The 26,824-nt window shown below is 35.6% G+C and overlaps 1 protein-coding gene across 1 annotated transcript in view; it reads left to right on the forward strand.

The window, feature by feature from the left end:
- LOC138700203 (limbic system-associated membrane protein-like) overlaps window positions 1-26,824 on the forward strand; it is a 1,314,643-nt gene that overhangs the window by 1,225,580 nt on the left and 62,239 nt on the right. Inside the window, exon 6 of the mRNA XM_069826644.1 lies at window positions 12,352-12,526. Coding sequence (XP_069682745.1) covers window positions 12,352-12,526 — 175 coding nt within the window. The remainder of the gene's footprint in view (window positions 1-12,351; window positions 12,527-26,824) is intronic.

Here is a 26,824-nt window from a genome sequence, read left to right on the forward strand (position 1 = left end):
GTTTCCAGGTGCCGAATTAATTATGTTGGGTTAATATTCTCGGCTGATTGGGCATATTATCCGATGAAATAAATCCATATTTTAAATAACGGTTATTGAACAATCTCTTCTTTTACCTGTATTTACCGATGCACTAAATGTAGATGTTCAATTCGTTGTGTCGCAATATTTCCATTTATTTTCTTAACTTTATTAGACACTCTTTAACATTTATAGTCATATCGCGTGTTTATGATCTATGGGTATACCAGTAGGCCGTTACTATTGCTGAGTTTCTGCTTCTATTATTCCAGTGGCTTGTGCAAACTAAGTTCATTAGACGTTCAAATAAAAATTTTTCAGATTTAATTTCAGTGAAGAATACCAGACATTTTGAAAGTTATTTGCTTCCATAATAATGAAAAATACTCCCTCTAACTGTTTTTTATACCAAATACTTTTTCTTCAAACTATCCACCTTCAGTTTTTGAGTTTCAACGCGAAAACGAAAATAACAATTTCAGGACGATCGGTGTGTTTTTCATGTGGGAGTAAAGCATAGCTATTTCAGGTCATTGTGGATTGTAAGTGAAAGTTAAAAAAAGTCAGGTTTGCTATGCTTTCGAACAGTAGACATAGCATGCTGGTATAGCTGCTACATGTAGAAGGTAAAATATTTTATCCTGCTAAGAGATCTTGCTGAAATGATCGGGAGACTACAAAATTTTGTAGGCCTCTCAGTAAGTAATACATTTTGGTCTTTCCTAAGGAACTGTCATTTTTGCGCTCTCTCGAGCCAATATTGAAGAGAATGACGCATATAAATATCTACACCACACCGCCATTAAGTATATGAAAGACGCAACCCCACTTGATTGATAACTATAAAAATGTTTGATTTCTAATAACAATAGTATTATCTTACGCAAGTTTTGTAGTTATATAATAGCCGCCACTCAGTAAATTATAAAAATGAAGATCTAATTTAAGATATTCTCTAAATCTACTTACATAACCCCAAAACGTTTCACTTTCATATCAATAATATAGCATTAATATGTAGTATAACTAATGAAAAATAGTCACATCATGGCATTACTTATAATAATATTTCATTTCTAATGGTAATAATGTGATGAAACCACTTCAAGTTTTGTAGATTTCAATATCCAATACACAGCTCTACTCAGAAAATTACACACCGCAGAATCAGACCTGTAAATTATTTTTAGTAAGTTTTGAAGTTTTTAATAACCGATTGAATTTGAACTCTAAATATGTCAGCAATCTTGCAGTCATGACCTTCGTGTAATATCCTATTGTTTATTGTAGTGTGTGTTTTATTTTATTCTGAAATGCAATTAGTTCTCAAAACTGACGAATGATGGATTTCGGAAAATAGGAAAATTATGTAGGAAAACTAACGCTTCACTGAATGTTACTAATTTTCTGAAAATCCTTGGATGCCAAGGTTAAAAATGACTGGGCATTCATTAAAATTCGTTCAGCCGTTTTCCCGTAATTTCCATTACCAGTTCAAATTATGTGTGTGTGTGTGTGTCTGTGTGTGTGTGTGTGTGTGTGTGTGTGTGTATATATATATATATATATATATATATATATATATATATATATATACATGTTATAGCTAGATGGCTTGTGTTAATGTACCTAATTTTAGATTTTGATTAATGTTTTTGATATTGGTGATCGAGGCGTTCATGAATCCATGGTATGTAAATTTCCAATCCTTTTTGGCTGAGGGAAACCATGAAAAAGCCCAGTCAGTTGCTCGGGACCTGACGAATGCAAGTCTCAAACGATACGTCTGAGCTATCTCGCTCGGTATTTCCATGTTGTACTGCCAATTAAATAAAAATATTGACGAATTATTTTTACTAAGCGCACACTAAAAACTGAAACCTGAATTACGACTGATATTACAGTTCTGAGAAAGTGAATTAAAGCACAGACCGCAATCTCAAAAATAATTTTATGTCACCTGTTCCATTTATTTTATAAGAGTAACTGGTAAAACCGACGTGTACAAACATATTGATTCAAGCATATCGCCGTGAAGGTGGCTAAGCAGTTTCACCTAGTCACTGATACCGTAAGTTTTTATTATTGCTGTTATTAAGTTCTTCTTGTAGGTGGTCTCGAAGTATTATTATTATTATTATTATTATTATTATTATTATTATTATTATTATTATTATTATTATCATTATTATTATTATTATTATTATTATTATTATTATTATTATTATTATTATTATTATTATTTTGGGGGCGGTCGCGTGGCTCAAAAGAGTGAGAAGCACTGCGGCAGATAAAATAATAGAAATCGAAATAATCATAATGAAGGGGATATGACAATATTTATTGTGAAAAATGAAATACCGTAAATTAAATAACGCACATGAACAAATTAATTCTTTAAAATATCTAACCTAATGATATAAAATATCCCCATACACAATGCGTAATGTTACAGAGCAACTTTCTAAGTCACTAAAGATCTACAAATCTACATGGATTGAAACAAGAATGTTGCAAAAATAGTAATTCTATAGCCACCATAGAAGTTATTGGTTCAATAGAATACCCTACATCAACAGAAATCTATGTCTGCCGAAAGAGTTACAGGAAACTTGAAATGTCTAAGAAGAAAGTCATACTGTTAAGGATAGTTGGACACTGAAACGAGTAGGTCACAATATGCTCACTAACCGTCACAGGACAAAACATTTTACCATTTCTCCATATTATACATCATATATCTTATAGCGTTGAAATTAAAAATACAGGATGTCCTATTTATCTTGTGGACCTATTATAACTTTTTTCTTTGGATAGGTATTGGAATTTTTTTTTTTTTTTTTTTGCGAGTTATGTTAGAACGAGGGGCTAACATGAGTGTAGAGATTTGGTGCCTGTAACTACATTATTGTATAAGATACACATGACGTCATCAATTTTTCAAATAGCACTACATACTTAATCATGTTACGTTGATTACACACATTAAGACGAGTTCAAAAATGTATCACATGTCACCTTCCCAATCCATAACAACAAAATGCAAAATGAATGCCATCAGAATGTACCGTGGTGTCGCATTCGTCTTGTGCATTAACTTACACAAAACGAAAGACGGCTGACGTCCGTACACGACGTGTATTTGCTGTCTTAACATGTAAACAAGCCATAACAACTGTAGACGCTACAATCCACGTACAGTGGCCTACACGTTCTTCGGACCTGTCGCCACTCGACTTCTTCCTGTGAGGAACTGTGAAGGACAGTGTGTACCAGAACATTCTGACATCAGACGTCATGCAGCAACGCATTCGACAGGCTTCTGTGTCCATTCAGCCATCAACGTGCCGGGCAGTCATACGGTCTTTCGGGGAACGCCTTCGAAATTGCATTAATGTGAACGGTCACCATTTGGAACATCTTCTGTTATTCTCAAAGGATAACATTATCACATTGAAAGTACGATTTTCTTTCGTTTTGTTGTTGTTATTGATTAGGAAGGTGACATTGTGATACATTTTTGAACTACTCTTAATGTGTGTAATCAATGTAACATGATTAAAGTATGTAGTGCTACTTGAAAAATTGATGACGTCATATGTATCTTGTACCATAATGTAGTTACATGCACCAAATCTCCACATTCATGTTAGGCTCTCGTTATAACATAACGCTCAAAAAACAAAATTTCCAATACCTATCCAAACAAAAAAGTTATAATAGATGCACAAGATAAATGGGACTCCCTGTATAGCATACACAACTTGTCGAGAAGAGAAGCTATTGCAATGTTCCGCCTTCATATTGGTTGCGAGTTAGGTAGTCTCGCCAAACATCTGTGTCGTTTTGGATTCTTTATACACCCACCTACAAGTTCCGTGATGTCCATGAAGAGATGGATAGGTACCACTTAATACTATCCGTCTCTTCTGTGCAGTACATCCCAGTCTGGTAAATAATGGGAGATCGTGGTAAAATGAGGAATTACATTTTTTAATGTTAATTTTCTTCAACTGTTAGAGAAATAAATACATAATAATTGTAACCAAAAATTTATTAGGCTAATTAAATAGTTTGTTTGTTTATGTATATATAATATAAATAATTTAATTTCTCTTAAACCAGTAGCGACTCGTGAAATTTTTTGGTTGTTTTAAGTTACGTTAAACTGGTATACGAAGCGCAATAGTCATGCACTGCAAAGAGCTTTCACAGCTGACAGGCGCCTGCCCGGCACACACGGGGCCTCGTTCTAATTTTCCGCTGGTTTAAAAACATACATTAATTACAGGCAAAGTCAGAAAGTCGATTCGCTGCAAATTAAAAGGGCTAATGATCAAGTTACATTGAAAAATAATGAATATTAACCGCTGTCAAGTCGTTGCACTGTAGCCTAGATGATTTTATTTATAGTGTAAGCCTAACTCTATAATTTTTCCATTTAGGCAGAAAACAAACGAAAACGGTGTTTTGTAAGCTCTGCGTACGTCCATCGCTGTGGAGTAACGGTTAGCTTGCCTGAGCGTGAAACGAGCGGACCCAAGTTCAACTCCCGGTTGGGACAAGTTACATGATTGGGTTTTTTTTCCGAGATTTTCCCTCAACCAATTGCATAGCTGGGTAACTTTCGGCACTGATCCTCAGACTCATTTCACCTTCATTAGCATTATTTCATTAATCATCTTTAATAGTTACAGGTTGAGGAGCAGGGCGTGGCGGAAGTGGTTCCGGGATCCGCCTACAGGTGGCATCTGTCTGCGGAACTGCGCATACCCCAAAGAAAGCCCAGGGGCTTTAATAAGCGGACTGCGATTTAACGGGGAATGTAGCTCCCTCGGATATATGGTGCTTTTGTGAGTCTCGGAATTGACGACGGTGAACAGCCTCCTCTCTTTTCAGTCCACACGAATTTTGTTCAAAATCTCAATAAGTTTCTTCGAATTCACTCTGTTAAACGTATTTTCCAAGTCCACAAATACTATATACACTTCTTTATTCTTCTCTAGGTATCTTTCACCGATTGTTCGTAGCAGTCCAATTGCATCTCTCGTACCTTTTCCCTTCCTGAAGGCAAACTGCTCTTCTTTCAACTGTTCTTCCATCTTTGAATATAAACGTCAGTTCAGAATTCTCAAGAAATTTTCGCCGAGTGCGATTTCAGGCTCATAGTCCTGAACTCGTTAAATTTCTTGACATTATTTTTCTTCGGTATTGGCAGCAACACTCTCCGTAAAATTTTCAGGCCATTCGACCTTCTAATATATTTCGTTGCATAATCATAGAATTTCCTTCTTGACTTCATCCAAACATTTCCCTAATGAAGCCACCGGCGTGGCTCAGTCGGTTAAGGCTCTTGCCTGCCGATCTGAAGTTGCGCTCGGGCGCAGGTTCGAGCCCCGCTTGGGCTGATTACCTGGTTGGGCTTTTTCCGAGGTTTTTCCCAACCGTAAGGTGAATACCAGGTAATTTGTGGCGAATCCTCGGCCTCATCTCGCCAAATACCAGCTCACTATCATCAATCTCATCGACGCTAAATAACCTAGCAGTTGATACAGCATCGTTAAATAACCAACTAAAAAAATTCCCTAATGTGGATTCCATTAACTTCTGTTTCTTTCCCATTCTTCACTTTCCTAAACGCTAGTTCAAATTCTTCTCTTATAACAGAAAATCCTTTTTCGTTTTCGGAATCGGCTGCTTCGTCTTCTGTAGCTCTATAGCTCTCTCTCCTCTGGACGATTCCCTGTCTCATATACAGTAACTCTTCTACATATTTGACCCTGTGTTCAGTATTCCTGGTTTGTTATTTCATATACGATTTCGTCTTCTGTCAACCACACGGATTTCCTGTTCTTATTTGTGAAGTCCACAGACTTTATTTCGCGATACATTTAATTATATCTTCCTTTTATCTCTATATCTTGTACTTCTTTACATTTTTATTTCATCCAACCTAACCTCACCTTATCAATTTCCCTTCTTAGCTCGTTGTTTAGATTCCTGCAGTTTCTTCTACCTTATTCTTTGGTGATATTTTTCAATTTTCTCCTTTCCTCCATCTTCTCCAACATTTTCCCTGTGACCTAGAGTTCCTTAATACTCTCACCTTCTCTGTATCCTATTGATTCTTCTGCTGTTGTCTGTATATAGCTTTTAGATAAATCCAGTACGCATTACCATTCTCAGATGTGGATACTAATGTAGCGGCTATCTCTCGAACATCTGCATCGAATTTTCTTCATTCCTCTTCCTTCTTTAGTTTTTCGTGTTTAATTTCTTCGTGACCTGTCTTCCTCTTGTTTTCTTCAGACAAATATCTATACTTCGTCTGTCAGTAGTACATGATCTGAATATCCGCTCTTTTGCATTTTTAGGCGATTTCAGAATATTTCCTGTTCCAGTTTGTTGTCTATCTTACATCTGCTTTCGTCCCTCTGTCATATCGACGTGTATATTCGTTTATATTGCTGGAGTAATATATCGTCTACTATTATTGCATTTCTTTCACAGAAATTCACCAAAGATTCTCCTCTGTCATTTCTTCTTCCTAATTCATGTTTTCCAACTGTTCTTCCATCTCGTCCTTCTCCTACAACTGTGTTCCAGTCGACCATTAGGATTACTCATGCTCCCTTCTCCTTCTAAACTATCTATTCTATCTTGTAATAGCTTTCTTCCACTTCCTCTTCTGCTAATCGACTATGTGTCATGTAAATGAGCACTAGCCTTAAATCTATTTTCTTACCTAGTAGTCTACGATTTTTTCAAATATTTCTAAGTACAATCTGCGGCGTTCTATTTTCCCATCACTACCATTAATTCTTTGCGGCCTCTCTTTATTGTTGCAGTGAGATACAGTGATTCTTACCCATAAAATGTCGAGATTGTCACTAAAACCTGTAGGGAATAATTTCAGCTTATAATATTTTTTTCGAATAAATTTTAACAGAATGTTTGCCTATGTGGAATTCTTCCATCAAAAATTGTAACCCCACTTCAAATAATTTTTGTAGCTTCATGTTCAGTAGGTATTAGTTTCGGAATCAAATCGCAGTAACATTAATAACATTGTGATCAAAGCCTTCATAATTAATTTTTCGCTTTTGTGCGTTATTTTAATTATTATAAGAGAAGGGGTGAAGATATTTTAATAATTCCATTGAGAGCATGGAATCTTTTAAAAGACGTAGAAAAAATTATTCGGAACCAGAATTTATTTGAAAAAAGAAATATAGCATTTGATATATTCCACTGAGCTTTATAAAGCAATTTCCCATTTTTGACATAAACCATTAAGTATAAGGCACCTAGATTTCCTTGTACTGATTATTGTTTAGCAATGAATCACAATAATATGTTTGTGCAGTTCATTTTTGAGGCTATTAGATGGAAAACTCGCCTTGTTCATATTAAATTATTTTCCACAATTCACAAATAAAAAACAACAACAACAACAACTGAGACCTAGACTATTGGTTACTGAAACAGGAAAAATACGACATTAGATTACATTGTATGATGGTATTAAACCCTTACTTTGTGGAAAATCAAAACCTTAACATATGGGCATAAACTGAATTTTATTTTTGAATAAGACCAGTTATGCTAGTTAATGATATGGATAAGGCAAGTTTTGAAGGAAGTAAACTAAGTATATGAGAGTATTGTTGGTGTTTAGTCAACTGTCAGAAGACAGGTCTGAACCTCCCAAGCGATACCAATAAGGCACCAATTATGAGGCAACTAGGCCAGGAGATAATGGGGTAGGGTGGCCAGTTCCTTTCCCCCTCCATTGCATAATCGCCGATTAGCTACATATTACACAAATCAGACTTCAGATATATACAAACAATTGTTCTTTCTCTGACACATATCGTCAAGTGAGATGTAATACTTGATAATAGATGTATTACTCGACCAAGGCGAGTGGAGTCGCGGGTGTAATGTGAATTATCGCGATGCAGTATTATGAACGCAGCAGCAGTAGCGCCACGGCTCCGGGCTGCAGGATTCCACTGGCCTTGGTCAGCCAGAACCTCAATCAGAGGAATATGATAGTATATCAGAATATAATTATTATTATTATTATTTGACAGTCACTGAACTACAGTATGAAACATTGTCTTACAAATTCATTACATAGAACATTTATAATTTTTATTGTAGTAAAACAGAACAAATATGCAAAAGTTTGAAAAAAAAAACTTCATTTCAGTACAAGTTTGCTTCAGTATCAATTAAATATGCATAAACCCAGGGATCAGAGCGGATTCGCTCAGAACTTTATGGAAGGTTCAAGCAAATTTTGTATCAAACTTCATAATGAACTATGCAAGTTATGCATAGACCTCATAAAACTGTAAATATACTAGTTTTGATGTAGAAACTAATTTCATACGGTAGTGAACAACATCAATTATGCGATTCCGTGCCTAACTCTAGTTTTTTTTTTTTTAATTTTTGATAAAATGTTTTGCATATATAATAGCTTCATTTATTGTTACAACTAAGCTGCAAGTGAACAAAGAAACCAACGACTGTTCTGCAGTCTTTATCCATTACCGTTCACGAACCTAATGGACCTATCAGACTTTTGGTAAATAAATATAAACACAACACTCAGTTAAGACTTCCCAGACACGTATGTGGTATTACCAACATTTACAACCTGAAACTACGAGGCAGGGACTTTCTTGTTTGTTTTCAAGCGTCAAAAGACCAGCGCAAATTCCAATTCGATCATTTTGAATCATGAAACTTGACAAGAGAAAACAATGCTAGTCTACAAGTGAGTTCTAAATGCTGATTCCTTACTTTAAATTCATGTAAGTCGAACTTCAATTATTTACGTTTCACAATTTTCTGATTTGGAATAATTTTTTCTAAGTTACGCTCAAAGAATTCAATTAACATTTCGCTGTGATTGTGGGCCATTTCAACTATTGCAACAGAAAGGGAAAATCTTTCGACTATAGAATTTAAGTTGTATTTCTTTTGGCGTCTTCTGTCCCAATATGCTTCTTCAGTACCACATATTTATCTAAATTTATTTAATATTGACCTTTTCGTTGTAATAATAGGAGTCTTTAAAACGTGCAATCCCTCCAGGGGATGTTTGTTATTACTTAGAAACTCTCTGGAGCAAGAGTCGACATATTGTGTGCATATATCTGGCGGGCACCGCGGGCAAGACTGGGCACGAAATATGTGGGCAGTTTGGTGAGTGACGTAACCTAATCATCCCAACTAGTGAAGTACTCACTTGTTTCATGTAACAGTATACCTTGCGTATGCCATTAGATGTTAATTACAAAGTTTACTGTTTCATTCAACTATCAACAACTACATTACATTTTTAACAAATAATGATAAGATGTTTCTATATTATATACGAGGCAAATTTTAATACGAAATCGAACGTATATTTTTAAATTTAATGTTAGGCAAGAATATAAAATATTAATATAACGTATCATATATATATATATATATATATATATATATATATATATATATATAAATTACATTTCTAAATATGCAGTAAATTTATTAAGTTGGTACATCGTTTTCACTTCTAGCACAACGAAGCAGTAAATAAATAACAGTAACGTAAGAGGAGTACAAGATCTATCCGTGAAAAAAAAGTAAAAAAAAAAAAGTAAATCCATGGCGCTACAACCCTGAAAGGCCAAGTCCGACCAGCCGGCTGCTGGTCTCACGTTCACATGCCGAACCAGATGTGGACGATCATCCAACCAGAATGGGGGTATCGTGTGGTTAGAACGATGATCCCCCCCAGCCGTTATAGCTGGTTTGCTGAACCGATTTTCGCTACCTATCGTAGCTCCCCAAATGCATCACGATGCTGGGTGGGCACCGGTCCCATACGCTGGCCGAAATTTCATGAGAAATTTTTGAAAAAAATATGTGTAGTAATTAATTGTTCTTTCATAAAAAAAACAAGGGGTATATGTCGCATATTCTATGTGTGAAGTTCAAGTTGTTAATTATGTCCCATTGACGGAGAAGAGCAAAACCCTTCTGTGTGGGATCATGGCAAAATCTTTTCAGACTAGCATCGAGGTTGTTACAGATTTACTCGAAACTAATGCGCACCTCAATAGGAACATTCCGTACAATACGGCGGAAACTCTAAGACACAGATACATACATAAATATCGTACATTCGCACGTAAATGTAATGTTCATAAGCAATATTTAATAATTTGACATTTGTTTTCTAACTAGTTTACTGGATTTATTTTCTCTTAATATGTTAAACTGTGATTATAGTATTTATATGCCTGTATCTAAATAATTTTGATTCACAAATTATAGTTTTAAGTAATTATCTTTACATTTCTGATGTATTCAGCTTTACTGGTAACTTTGATAGGTTTCAACAAATGTCTTTTAAATAATTTTATTTTACAATTGATAGTCCTAAATATTATTTACATTTCTGATATACTGTATTCAGTTTAACACGTAACTTTCAATAACTTTCAACATTATCTTTCACTACTTATCGAAACACATTATCGTTTGCGATATATTTATAGTGATTCAGAAAACATTTCGGGGATAATTCACCACAGTGTTATTCGACCCATATCAACAACCTGCACTAGAGAAGTAACAATTGTTGTAGGTGGCCCTAATTGGAAAATACGGAATTCAGAATATCCTATTTCCAGTTAAATTCGTTGATACCTACCTGCTTCAATCACAGACGTTCATCTCGTCAGTTTATAAACAAAACACATTAAGTAATAAATAATATTCTTGAGGAAAGGGCGTATAATGCACGTTATAGGTAACTTATATGTGTATAAAATTAGAATTGGAAAATGAAATACACTTAAACAGAAACACCTTACTATAAATAATATTTTGAGGATTCGGTTTTATCAACAGTAATCTAACTGAAGATTTTGATTTACTTAGAGAAAATCAAAACTCGAGTGGAATTTAATTGACTATTACGCGATTATAAGAAATAAAGTACTCTACTACAATAAAATAGATATTAATTTACTTACTAAAATTCTATTTAACTAATATTAGCTTCACCAAAACGTTTGAACGGAGCCGCCTTTTTAAGTTGACTATCTGTGCAGGAAACAAATGACGACAGCAAACCATGTTTTATAGTACCGTAAAGAATTTTCGTTTGTAAATGTTGAGAAACAAAGAATCAAATGCTAGGGTAGTGATAAAAACAAACAAATGCTACTAGTAGTAGACATTATTGCTATTAACGGACGCTTAAAACGGGCTCTTGTTCTTGACCCTACTATCCGTTTCGAAAGGAACCTAAATCAGGCCACCGAAGTTGATATTGATATGAACCTTGTCTGCCTTATTTTTCTCAAAAGTACAACGTCCCTCTTAAACAATGGTCTGTCATTGGTTTGCTGTTTGGCAGTAGAAGTTCTATTTCCAAATTCACATGGAATTATCTTAAGGAACTTCACATTCCTTTTGATTATGTAATATCTGTCCTTATGTTCAAATATTACATCATCATCTGTATTTCAATTAATCCACTTACATTTGCCTTAAACAATTAACTTTCTTTTTTATTTAATGTATCACATCACATTATATTGTACATGTTTATTGTATTCAGGACCTTTGTGGTCACTCAAATTCTTTGAGCTGATGTCTATAGTTTAGAATTTATATATAAAATTATAAGAAATTAAATACTCTAATACAATAAAATAGATATTGACTTACTAAAAATTCTATTTAAGTAATGTTAGCTTTACCAAAACGTTTGAACGGAGCCGTCATTTTCAGTTGACTATCTGTGACGATCGCAAAGCATATTTTATAGTATCGTAAATAATTTAGATTTTGAAATGTTGGCAAACAAAGAATCAAATGCTAGAGAAGTGATAAAGGCAAGTAAATGCTAGGGAAGTAATAAAGTTGTAGCGATAACAGCCATGATTGGTTGAAACACGTCCTTTCGTACCGTTTTATTCGTCAAAAGTAGTATCACGCAGTAAAAGTGTAATAGTCAGAAGAAAAATGCTTTTTTCTTGGAAGTAATAATTTTGACGTAATGTGTTTTGCTTGTAAACTTACGATTTGTCGGATGGAAAAGCAGTGTAATTCCTTGCCACCTCTTTTGACACAACGTATGTCTAAACTTCTGTGTGATAGTGAACTGCGCCACTGCATATTTTCAGAAACTCACAAAATGTTATGTCTACAGACTGTCCCCGGAGAGCCGAGTTGCCGACCACTGCTTCACAGCAAATCACCGGGCGGACACAACGAGCACAAATTTAATAATGGCGAACTTTGTTGTTTTTGCAGTTGATGTGGTACCAAGACACGATCCTCCTGGACCCCACTGATCGCCGTAAGATGGAATCACGTGGGAGCAAGCACACACTCAACATCCGCAACGTCCAGGGCTCCGACTTTGGGAACTACAGCTGCGTGGCAGACAATTCGCTAGGCCGTGCCAAAAAGTACATGGAGCTCTCAGGTAAGATGCTTAAAAAATATATTTCTAACAGAATTTAAAGCTAGTTTCAAAGGACGTCTTCTAACACATCTGGATATCTGTACAATAATGTGTTCTGCAATATAGCCTACATTATAATTAAAAAGTGTCATATATTTCGAGAAATATAAAAAAGTTAGTAATGTTATGAACATAATTTTGTTTTCCCTATCTCTCATTTACTTATTATAAAAGCAAGAACGTATGTGGAACATTTTATAGGGTGACCAGATTCACATCGATGAAAAAAGAGGACACAAAACTTAAAAACAGAGGACATTGTTCTGAAAAAGAGGACAAAATATACTTAGATTTAGGCTTAGGCCTATATTATAGTTTAAATTATGTCAATATCTATTTTATTACAAACTAATTATAGTATAGATTTAGGCTTATATGATACTTAAAAGTATGTTAATATCTATTTTATTACAAAATAATAATGATGAAACTTAATAATAATAATAATAATAATAATAATAATAATAATAATAATGATTTTATAGTTAGTTAAATATGAAAGTCAAGTAAACTATAATATTAAAGAGGACAGAAAATATATATTTAGATTTAGGCTTAGGCCTATATTATACTTAAAATGATGTCAATATCTATTTTATTACAGAATACTTATAATAAAGCTTAATAACATAAAATTATTTTGCAGTTACCTACATATAAAAGCAACGACCATAACAAGTAGGAGCAAGGAGAGTTATGATCGTTGGCAAAGAGTATACTCCGTCGATGCTGCTGCCACCTACAGACAAATTACTCTAAAAAAAGCTCAAATCAGATAATTTCAAAATATCAGGCATAGAAGTTATGAAAAGTAGGACGTTTCTTGATTTTTTTTTAAATCCGCCCGGACCCCGGACAAAGGCCTAAAAAGGAGGACATGTCCGGACAAAAGAGGACGTCTGGTCACCATAAATTTTGGCTTTATTGATCTTAATATACGCGATAAATAAAGAACATACAACTTCCTTAATTAAGACGTTTAGTGTTTGAAAAAAAAAATGTTATGTTTTATTTAACAACGCTCGCAACTGCAGAGGTTATATCAGCGTCGCCGGATGTGCCGGAATTTTGTCCCACAGGAGTTCTTTTACATGCCAGTAAATCTACTGACATGAGCCTGTCGCATTTAAGCACACTTAAATGCCATCGACCTGGCCCGGGATCGAACCCGCAACCTTGGGCATACAAGGCCAGCGCTATACCAACTCGCCAACCAGGTCGACTTTTTAGTGTTTGATCATGTTGTCTTAGTCCCAGTACAGTCCTCTCTCGTAGATCCGACTGGGGGACTTTTTTAGTTCAGAACAATTTTTTTTATTGAGATATGTATGTATGTATGTATGTATGTATGTATGTATGTATGTATGTATGTATGTATGTATGTATGTATGTAGTATGTATGTATGTACGTATGTATGTATGTATGTATGTATGTATGTATGTATGTATGTATGTATGTATGTATGTATGTATGTATGTAGGTAGGTATGCTTTAGAGTTTCTCCCGCAGTAAGGGATACCCCTATAGAGGGGAGAGAAACTTATTCTGTATGCATCCCTCTATTTTATTATTGTTTTTTAGTTTAATTTTTATAAGGATATCGTGTTGTAGAAATGTCAAAGCAAACAATCACTTTCTTAATAATAAGAACTCCTATATTAACGTGACGACGAAGCAAATACAGTATATTATACTGTCTAGCTTGTTCAATTTCAAAGTTGTTTATACTCGTACATGATTATCGTTACAATAATTTTGTTGGTTGTGTGCAGTATGTGTGAAGACGAGGAAAGTGTTTGAAATCAAAATGAGTGGTTCTTCTTTGTATGAAACAAAGAGTATGTGTCTGTATTTAGAAAAATAGAATAGTTTTTTTAATAAAATACTTGAACATAGTCGTTACAATAACAACATCTAACAAATCTAAGTCCCAGAAATTATTGACTTGCCTTCTGAATGTTAATAACGAAAATAAACTAATCAGATTATTGTAGAAACATTTCGGGGCACAATCAAGAATAAGAGACGTGTCGTATTGTGTTCTTGCAAAAGTAAGAAAACCCAGGATAGGCTGTATCGCACACAGCCGCAAGTTTTATGCATGAATACGTCGCAGATAGAGTTGCTGTTTAGGTAAACATCAGCAGTGACAATCAACATGCCTTCTTTGCAGACACCCTGAAAACCAGTGGTATCCTCGCTGGTACTCTGAAAGTAGCCATCTTGTATGCATTAAAAGTAAACATATTTGTTGCTATAGTAACTATCGAGCTCTATCGTTTGCTACCCTTTTCTTATACGCAGAGCAAAAAATAAAATATTCTTTTCTACTCTATACAACCTCCCCTTTTGCACTGCATACACCTGGACATTGTGAATTTTTTTCTCTTTACTTACATATACTCGGGGATTTCCTGTTTGTTCGTTATTAATCATTTTAGACTATTGAGAACATTCTATCATTTCGCATTCTCGAGTTACACTGCCTCGGCTTTCGAACTACAATATCAATTCGTGTCTCAAATTTCCCCCTGCCACGTATCGCTAAATGACGTCATCCGCTCCAACTCAAGGTCACGTTAGCTACATTGATCGTTACACATATAACGTGTAATTATTTATAAATTATAGGAGTGTTAAATCTGGCCTGAAAATGTCCCCACACAGCACAATAATTGAAGACTTCCAGGGAAAAACGATGTAACATCAGATTCTTCAAATACGTGATGTAGGTGGAGAAAGTATATTTAGTGAATTTATTTATAACAATAAATTATTGCGTTCAATGACTGAATACAATTCTATCCTTGTTGAGTTAAATAGTAGTGATAGTAAATACAAGACTAATGAATTTTTGTTTTATTTTAGTAGGTTATTTTACGACGCTTTATCGACATCTTAGGTTATTTAGCATATGAATGAGATGAAGGTGATAATGCCGGTGAATCAGTCCATGGTCCAGCACCGAAAGTTATCGAGCATTTCCTCATATTGGGTTGAGGGAAGACCCCGGAAGAAACCTCAACCAGGTAACTTGCCCCGACCGGGAATCGAACCCGGGCCACCCGGTTTCGCGGTCAGACGCGCTAACCGTAGACTAATGAAAATATTTCCTTTCTCCTAAAATATGAATTACACTGTTGTTATTTACATCCTTATTCCGAAGAGGTATTCAATATTATAAAATAGTTAGTCGACATCAATATTGACAATAAATAAATAAATACACACACGTTTCAATTTTTTCGCCTATATAGGAGGGTTATAAATAAAGTAGTGGCACCAACATAGACAGTAGGAGCATATTATTGAACTTACATGGAAAGTACATTTATATCCCTGCAATATTATCACCAGCGTGTTCCTGTATCTTTTGCCAAATCCGTGGTAACCGCTGAATGCTGTTAGCGAGGTTGTTTCTGTTGGACTGCCCTACTGCATGAAGCACTGATGCAATATCTGGAAACCTCTTGCCTCTAAGTGGTTCTTTCAACTGTGGAAACAAGTCGTAGTCACAAGGACTCATGTCAGAGGAATACGGAGGATGTTCCAATACTTCCCAATCCCATCTCTGTGGCAATTCAGCCACTGCTCCTGTGTCATGACAACGAGCATTATCATGCACGATAAAAGGTGGATTGTGTCTCAGGAAATGTGGACGTTTGCACCGCATAGCTGGACGTATGTTGTGCTAGAGAAAATATTGGTAATATACTGCATTGACATTTTGATCTTGAGGTACGGCACGGCTAAAGATAACATCTTCACTGTCGTATGTCACTATCAGCATGACTTTCATCCTAGAGGGTTCATATCGCACTTTTTTGGATGTGGTGCCATTCATTAGACTGACGCTTTAGGTTCGTATGCTCGTGCCCACGTCTCGTCAATGGCAACAATACGTTCCAGGAATACGTCCTCTTCGTTGTAGTATCTCTGTAGGTGGAGTTGAGCTATTGCATTTCGGTGCCACTTCTGTGTTTCAGTCAGATTATGAGGAACCCAGCGTGCTGCAATTTTTATAATGTGGAGATTTTTCTTCAGGATGATGACTGAGTTCAACCTCAATGGATAATTTTCGTACAGTCCAGCGTTGGTCAACAGCAAGGAGACCTCGCACTAACTCTACATGTTCGTCACAAATGGACGGGCGACCTGTACGAGCCATACATGCCGTCTCATTCCGAATCTTACGAAATGCAGAGACCCATTTTGCAACCGTCCGACGGTAGTGCATCGTTCTCACAAGCTTCAAGTAACTCTTGATGACATTGGTGTGCATTTTTATCACGGGCTACCTCGAATTTTATCCATGATCGCTGCGCAAGTTTAGTAAACATGCTTTAGAGCAGTTAAAAATAGAGTTCTACATTTAACTACGCATAATAACAGCATCTGTTGTCATAGCAATCGGTTTTGTCATTCAATACATCGACAATATCTTCAATGATCACCAGTTGTCTCATATCGCATGCGAATGCGCATGACCACTGCCATCGTGGTCTAGACCAGGCCGTAATGCAGGATGTGTGACGTCACTCGATGGGGCGGGCTTTTCTATTTGAGTATACGGAGCTGAGTGAAATATATTACTTTAATGCGTGTCGGTGCTCAATTTTATTTAGTGTAATGTGTGTATAAGATACGTTCACTTCTTACTGCATATGTTGCAGAAATAATTACAAAACTGTGTTATTTTAATGTGAACGGAGTTTTACATGTTAACATAACCTGTTTGCATCAATATTTTAAGTTTGGAATAGAAGCTATTTTGAGATTTAATAAAGAAGAATTATTTATATTGTGATTTTAATTTAGCACATCTATCTTCCTTACTTGTAGGTAGAAAATTTACCACAGTCCCTCCTATGAAATAAGTGTAGGTACGTACGGTTGTGTTACTTCATCTGATAAATAGAATTCAATACGACCCAGTATAGTAGGGAACAAATAAATAATACAATTACATTTTATTCAATGCAATGTGTGCATAAGTTCCGGCTAATTCCATTTATTTATTGCATAATGTGGCAGGTATAATTATAAAACTGTATTATTTTTATGTGAAGAGAATTCACCATGTTAACATAACCTATTTGCTCAAACATTTTAAGTTGAGAACGAAAGCTATTTTGAGATTTAATAAGGAAGAATATATATTTAGGATAAACTTCAGAACACGGTTATCTTCCTTACTTATAGGTAGAAAATTCACCACAGTCCCTCCTATGAAATGTACATACGGTTATATTACTTAACTAGGGTTAAACGAGCGCTGAGGTATAATTCCGGTAACTTATGAACTGAAAACAGTTGAATTTATTTTTTGTGGAGATGCATTTTATCCTCTAAGCAAGGCATAATAAAAGCCTGAACTAATCGAACTAATTAGTATATGCAAGGTGTATGAATACGAAGAGAACTACCTCAGCGCTAGTTTAGCCCTGGTAACATATTAAACTAATCAGACTGGATTACCGTATGAAACGAATAAATACAATTGAAGTGTAGACAAATTGCATTTACAAGTTATACGTAGCGTTATGCTTAATTATGATGCATAATTTCGAATATAGAAATAAGGCAAGTACTGATAGAGTAAACATAACCTATAATGTCAACACATCAAATATGCGTGCGATGCAACTGAAAATTGTTGAAACGTCCTTAAATGAATGTGCAAGAATTTCGTAATGAAGCGAGCGTGCTTTATTTCAATTAATTACAATACTAGATACTGTAACAGTAATGAAAACTATAAGGTATAATTTTTCATAATATACTATATGTATCTCGCTTTTAGTTCAAATTGTGTATATTATCAAACGTCGTATTATTTATAATGTAGATTATTCACACATAAGAAGGGCGCAATAATTTAAATTTAATAATACAAATACGGTAAACTAACAATAATGGATTAGACAAGAGTAACATCAGTAACGCTGCACTTAGGCCTAATCATAATTTACTATATATCCCAGTCAATGTTTCACTTTCACGTTTATATTATTACACATATTTACTCTTTATAACACCAAAAATTCACTTAACCACATAAGGGCGCACTATTTAATCGAAATAAAGGCACGTATTACACATACGATCTTTGCCTGCAACAACGTAATTTTCACACCAAAAATAATATTATACCTTACGTTGCAAGTGAATTGTGTCTCAAGTGTCTCACATCACTGTTTAAAATTTTACTATCGCTATTACACTGCATTTCAGAGAAATATATGTTATTTTCATGTACTGCAACTAATTGATATGGTTGAAAGATCGCCCTTCGCGATCAGCTGTTAAGTGAGTCACGTGGTCTGCCTTACGGCCTGTATTAGATCACGATGGCAGTGGCATGACCCATTCCAAGGGAAAGATTTCGCTAGATATTAATCACTCATTTGACTAGTGCTGCGCATGATAAGGTAGTTTGCGCGTTTTCAGTCGGAGACCTCCGAGTACCTCCGATTGAAGCCGCAACAACTTTCCTTTGAAGAAGACACCAGGTTTTAGTTCTGCGCATAATTAGATAGTTTCCGGAGCAGTTGTTTGCCGCGCTTTCAATCGGAGATCTCCGATTACCTCCGATTGATGCTGCAACAACTTTCCTTTGAACAAGACAGCAGGTTGTATATCTGCTGTGGTGCAGACGTATACTTTCCGCTGAGTATTCCTTTAATCGGATTATGTGGTGGTTAGAATCCGAATATTTTTAATAAGTGTGTAATTTTTTTTTCTCTCTAATTTCTCTGGCTCTTTCTGTCTTTTTTGTTTAAAGTGTTACTTTAGCCGACAGATGTTTTTCTACATTGAAATTCTTAAAATTTGTTGAAAAGCATGTTAGTTTTCTGTTACTGATCAAATTAATATCATTAAATTCAATTACTACGGATCTACAGCAAAAGTAAAATTTTCCAGTAGGTAATGTAAACAATTACAAGTAGTTCTCCTAGAAACATTCGTTTATTCACAAATAGTTACTGCCAATTAGTCTAATAGATTTAGTTTAACGTAAAATATATTAAATTGAATTTCAAAATTAAATCGAAGAAGCGTGTGGTATGAATGCGTTAAGGTTTACTGTTTAAAAATAATTTATTCATGCTCTTCCTTACCTTTAACTCTGGAGAACACTTTTACATAATATTCATGAATATGTTCTAGTAGAACATAGTATAATATTAATAAATCTACCGTAACATAATAATAATAATAATAATAATAATAATAATAATAATAATATAAAAAATTTAAAATACCGATAATGTAAATCGTAAACAAGTTTAATAATAACATCCTTGATAAAATTCTGCTATTTTAAAGTAAACGAAATAATTTCCATGTGTCGGACACCTGCTTCAGTGTCATTTTATCCCACTGACAACTGTTGGCAGTTCCACCTGTCGGACTGTCGACCTCCGTCCTTCAATTGTTGCTTCCTTTCGAATCTCCGCATCCCTCCTTATACCCCTCTATCAACTAGGGTAGTAACGGATATATCAGCGTAGGAGATTTTATTCGTAATCTCCGATTCCTCCGGCAGTTGTATTCGTTCCGCTGAGCAGCACTAAGTTTTACTCAGTAGCAAGTACAGGGACATCATTTTATTTTTACTTCAATTTTTATTGTACCTGAGTTTTTGAATGTACTTCACTCCCACCCCTTCTACTAATGAAGTTCAATCGTCCTCCACACAAATCCAAGACCGCATATACAGTCATAGTAGCCTTACGGTCATAGTAAACAGTACGTTCCAAAAATATGTTCGCGTTTTCCAGTGACGAAAGAGCTTTCAATATTGCATCATTTTCGCACAGGTACTGTCGTGACAATAATACTATGGAAAAGCTGCGGAGTAATGACTAGGGACACAATTCTTCTCCCGTTCACCATCCCTTCCAGTGCATTCATCAATAGCCACTTCCTTCTCCGCCAGCGACCGAGACAATTCCTTTTTCTCTTCCTTATCAGTTTCAGTATTATTCTTTCTTCACCCACTCTTTCCAAAACAGTTTCGTTTCTTATTCTGTCTGTTTATTTCACATTCTACCTCATACAATGCAAAACTCCGCATAAAGCACTTCACTAGTCTCTTCCTTAGTCCCTTTTCTAGAGGTCCGCACAAGGTGCTCCTTTATCTATTAATAGCTCCCATTGACATTGGCATTCTCTCTAATTCACAACAATTTTCTTTAGAATTCCCATCACTTTATTCCAGTCCCTCTGTCAAACGCCTTTTCTATGTCCACGAATACTATACACACTTCTTTATTCTTTTCTAGATATCTTCCGCCGATTGTTCGTAGCAGTCCAACTGCAACTCTCGAACTTTTCCCTTTCCTGAAGTCAAACTGCTCATCTTCCAATTGTTCTTCTGTCTTAGAATATAAACGTCGATTCAGTATTCGCAGGAGAATCTTCGCTGAGTATGATAGGAGACTGATAGTACTGAACTCGTTACATTACTTGGCATTATTTTACTTCGATATTGGAAACAACACTGTCTCAATAGTTACATGAAGTTATAACTAAGAATTAAACAACAATTACAATGTAATGTTAAATAAGAAAATTTGGATCGAAGGAATGATTAACATAAAAAAGTAAAATTTGATATATTAAAATTATTATTATAAAAAAGTAATATTTCAAGAAAGATCATATTCTAGAGACGAAAAGCAGTCATTTTTCCAATCGACTGTTGAAAGTAGTCACTGTCTGACAGCCCTTTGCACTATGTACACTGAAATACGCTATTTACACTATTACACTATTACAAAGAATTAAGTCTCACTTTGATCAAACATTATTTACACTCTTGTACACAATTTACACAATAAGTAGGCTATAGTAGGACTATTATGAAATAAAATAGCATTACATTACACAACATTGTTCATAAACGTAATAGTGTAAATATTATTTGATCAATGTAGGCTTACATTATTTATTATAGTATAAAAAGGAAAAATAGCGTACTATAGTATACATAGTGTAAATAATTAAAATTATAAATATTAGTGTAATTCATAAAGTGGTTCATGTTTTGTTCTGACCCACTTGACGAACAAGAGACGCGTGATCCATCAGTAAAGTACTTCGGTTGCTAAATGGATGTGCGTCCATCTCCAGCAATACTTAATCTTGTAGCCTCCCGGAACAAAGTACGGTCCCTTATAACGACTTCTCTGAAGACCTTCGGAAACAGCTCGTCGAGGATTTTTTACTCTCTAGATTTTTGGGACCAGAAACTACACCTTCCTTCCGAATTGCATCTGTACTTCATTAGTATTAGCCTACTTTTACTCTGAATTATGTCAGTAACGTTTTTGATTGGCTGTTTTGTTATTATAAAAATTAATATAATTCTTGTCATTTAATCACACAGAACAGAATCTATGAGAATCCTTCAGATGTGAAAACATTGTGGATTCAACACGAACATTAGGATTTGGATGATTTGTGTTCAGTTCAACTGAAAATTGATTTGTAATTGTTTAACATTTGAATAATTCCTTACTTAAAAGAAAATCAATTCTTCTAAAGCTTGTCATATAAAATACGATTGAAATTACCTGAGAAAGTCATTTAAAAATAAGACCGTTGTCATTTTATTCTATTAAAAATAACGTAATATACCTGATACGTTTTGAATAAATTTAAAAAGTAATAACTGAAAAAAGTAATACTTACTTACTGGGTTTTAAGGAACCCGGACGTTCATTGCCGCCCTCACATAAGCCCGTCACTGGTTCCTATCCTGAGCAAGACTAATCCGGTCTCTATCATCATATCCCACCTCCCTCAAATCCATTTTAATATTATCCTCCCATCTACGCCTCGGCCTCTCCAAAGGTCTTTTACCCTTCGACCTCTCAACTAACACTCTATATGCATTTCTGGATTCGGCCATACGTGCTGTATGCCCTGTCCATCTGATTTGAAGGTTTCGTAACAAGCTGTTTTTTACGGTGATGGGTTATTAGCCCTTCTTCCAACCCCAAAGTTGGAGGACCACCCCTCATGGACTGTCCGCGACTGCTTATTCAACATATTCTACCCTCCATATCTGGAGGCCGTCTCCTCGATCCGCAACCTGAGGATACGCCATGCCGTGGTGATAGGGACCCACAATACATGGGAAAAAAGTAATGCAAAAGTAAAACCGTCTGGAGCAGTGCTTAGAAACTGCAATCTTAAATATGGGTCTAATCTAACAGAACTGAAACAAATATAATTGAAATAGACTCAATACATCTCTTGCTGTTGTAGAGATTATGCATTTACGATATTTGGATTAAATACGAAGTTGCTTCTTCCGTGGCTAAAAAATATTTTGCCCAATTATTTTAGATGCATTTACTCCAAAGTCGTACTGTTTATAATTTTCACCTGGCAAAATGTAATTACCTGTATTCTAATGTATTTCGGAACTGAAATGAGTTTTGCGAAATCACAGTTATGAAGAAAATCGATTACTGTGGACGCTGCACACATGTTTCGCACATGTTGCAGGTATTCTCAACAAAACATGATCTACTGTTATACCTAATTTCGTGGTATGTTATAGGCTTGGGGTGTAGACAGTTGGATCAAACAGTTTTCAGTAAGTTATAGTTTCAGTAATACTGTGTGTTGGCTTGTGACTAATAGTTGCTTGGCACTGTGTGAATTTCGTAAATCACATTTAGAATTTATTTTAATTGCATGTTCAATTCAACTTCTACTTAAATACTGATGAAGATTAGAGAACAATTTTTCCTGCGAAGTGCTTATAACCGTAATTTCTATGTGTGTGGGTGGTGTAGCAGTACTTCGTTCATATAGCCGTATGCTAACTCTTAAATATTTAAATAGACCAAACAATTTGTTACATTTTGTCCGCTGAGTTAGCTCTATGGTAGCGCGTCTGCCTCTAGCATAGCCGGCCAGGGTTCGATTCCCGTCGGGATCACAGATTTTGGTGTACGTCAGGACTAGCAGACGTGGCGGTGTACAACTTCTAATCACTAGATTAGGCACCAATATGCCTGGAATCAATCCCAAACTCTCCGCAATGCATGTAAAGGGAAGGTATACTGGGTGTTCATTTCAAAGTCTGTCATGACGTCACTGTTGTGAGTCAGCGATTTGAAGCGAGTTTCAGCTTTTATGTCATAGAAGTTGCCTATTATTCAAGGCGTTCAATCTGAACTTGAGAACGCGTACGGTATAACTTGAACGTCGTAGCAACAGATGACGGTCTGTAAAGTCATTGTACTACCATAATCTCTTTCGAACTGTTTTGCGCGGCGAAGTCGTACGCAAGGTATTTGTTATCATCGGTTGCGTACGGCAACAATCCACAACACAAATCAAATGCTCCGTATCCATGTTGACCGTCCAAGATAATGTCAACAAATACGTAAGTAATCGTCTTAACCCTCTCCCCATATCCCGACAGTAAGAAAAAAATCTCACCTCAGTACGTGTTTCCAAACAGTTCATATTCCTGCCACTACTGGCGTTACCGTACGTATCGGTACGTACTCTTTAGAATGAACGCCGTACTTGCTAGGCAACTTCTCTGGCACATAGGTAATACGCCTTTGCGGAAGTGTAGGAAGATTGAATTCTCTAGGCTCATCGGCTAGCCACATGACGGCATACGGCAAGCTATTACACATTTTGAACTGAACACGCAGTATGTCGCTGTTGGAATAATGATTAAGAAGTACTAGTAGGAAAATCCAGAATAACGCACAGGGTTTGGAATTGAACGGGTTACATCAGGTACCTATCTATGAATATGTTAGTAGAAAATCCACGAACTATTAGGGAAAACACGGGAATTTTACTTCAAGGAAATAAAGAGATAGATTTGGAAGTAAATCCCGATTTTATGATTATGTCTCGTGACCAGAATGTAGTACAAAATGGAAATATAAAAATTAGAAATTTACCCTTTTAAAAGATAGAAAGGTCAAATATCTTGGGAGCCACCGGCGTGGCTCAGTCGGTTAAGGCGCTTGCCTGCCGATCTGAAGTTGCGTTTGGGTGCGGGTTCGATTCCCGCTTGGGCTGGTTACCTGGTTGGGTTTTTTCCGAGGTTTTCCCGAACCGTAGAGTGAATACCAAGTAATCTATGGCGAATCCTCGGCCTCATCTCACCAAAATGTCATCTCGCTATCATCAATCTCATCGACGCTAAATAACCTCGTAGTTGATATAGCGTCGTTAAAACACCAACTAAAAATATCTTGGAGCAACAGTGAGAAATAAATGACACTCGGGAGGAAATTAAACACAGAATAAATATGAGAAATGTCTGTTAGTATTCGATTGAGAAGCTTTTGTCATCCAGTCTGCTCTCAAAAAGAGCTGAAATTTAGAATGTATAAAACTGTTATATTACTGGTTGTCCTGTATGATTGTGAAACTTAAACTCTCACTTTGAGAGAGGAACAGAGGTTAAGGATGTTTCAGAATAAGGTGCTTAGGAAAATATTTGGGGCTAAGAGGGATGAAATTACAGGAGAATGGAGAAAGTTACACAACACAAAACTGCACTCATTGCATTCTTCACCTGACATAATTAGGAATATTAAATCCAGATGTTTAAGATGGGCAGGGCACGTAAACTTTATTTTTTTTTTCATGGAGTGCAGTTTCATAGAAAGGACTTTGCCGACAGACCTTCAACTGCCCCCTACTAATTGATTGTAATAAATAAATGTCTTCCTTCCTGTGACGAAAATCTTGTCTTCTCTTGTTAGTAACCAATAACAACCCTCGTTCAGAAGAAATGACAGGTGCCCGTCAAATCCACGTGGAGGCAGAGCTGCAGCATCTTTTCCGAATTTCAAGAATCCCGTCAGTTTCACTGCATAATTTCGAAGGTCACCAGGATTGTGGCAAGTGTGCAATGTTGGGGCGAGGGGACAGGATGGAATTATCAGAGTTGTTTGTGTAGGAAGTCATAAATCTGGAAGTAGGTGTTCAAAGGAGCCACCGAACTGCACTCCTTGAAATAAAATAAGGTATAGCAATTATGAGAGAAACCAGACATGCATAGGCCTGTATAGTGTTAGTTGGGAGACCGGAAAAAAAAACCCATTGGGGAGGCTGAGTCGTGGATGGGAGGATAATATAAAAATGGATTTGAGGGAGGTGGGATATGATGATAGGGACAAGATTAATCTTGCTCAGGATAGTGACAGATGACGGGCTTATGTGAGAACGGTAATGAACCTCCGGATTCGTTATAAACCAGTTGTAAGTATGTTAGTATTATTGAATGTATGGTGTTGTGAATCTTGTCTCAAACGTATATTAGCAGCTACAAAACGAAATTAGAACCTCATCAGAAAGATACCTCCATGTTCCTAAACTGTTGGTAGCTTTGACTTTTTCCATTGGGCTAAATAAAATTGCGACTGACCTGAACTTAACACGAGCGAATCGACTTCTATTAACTATACGTATAATTGTAAAACAAGTACGGTGCAATTAATTCTATTTCAAAGTCTGGGTTTCAAAATTGAGCGTCATTGAAAGTATTCTCGTTAAATTTCACGTTCTTTCATTGCAATTGATGGAGGGATCTGTTTGCGGGGACTTAGAGGACTCTGCTTTCTGAAATTGAATTCCCGCCGTCCATTTAATTTCGTTACCGTCGTCATATTATTATTTGCGTACCGGTTTCCGTAAAATGAGATTTCCACAGACCAATGCTTTCAGTCTTTGTGCATGTTCTCGCTAATAATGCTTTATGTAATTGGTAGACATTAATTATGTGCAATGGAGAGATCATACAATCAAAGTTCTGTTCATTAGTACATTATTAAATTCAGGAATTTCCATCGTTTGCAAATTCAGTAGCCACGTTTTAACTTTTAGGCAAATGTTACGATATTTCTACACACAAACGTGATTCGCTGTTATGTACATTATAACAAATATTGCAGATATTTTAATATGTCTCATAAAGCCTATGTAGAATTTTATAATTAACTTTATTTGTTTTTACTTATAAAGGAAAATATTTATCTTGTTAACTGAATGACATGCTGCAGTTTGGAAGAATTATAATGGTACAAATAACCTACTGAGCAGAATGGAAAAATGCAAAATAATAGAATAATTGTGTATAAGGTGTACCAAAATGATTGCTCCGAATTTAATATAGGCCTACCTGCTTTTCTCTCAAAGTATGTAAGCTATAGGAACTTTTTTTTTGTAGATTATTTTACGACACTTTATTAACATCTTAG

This window comes from Periplaneta americana, chromosome 5 (assembly GCF_040183065.1).
Source record: "Periplaneta americana isolate PAMFEO1 chromosome 5, P.americana_PAMFEO1_priV1, whole genome shotgun sequence".
Classification (NCBI taxonomy): Eukaryota; Metazoa; Arthropoda; class Insecta; order Blattodea; family Blattidae; genus Periplaneta; species Periplaneta americana.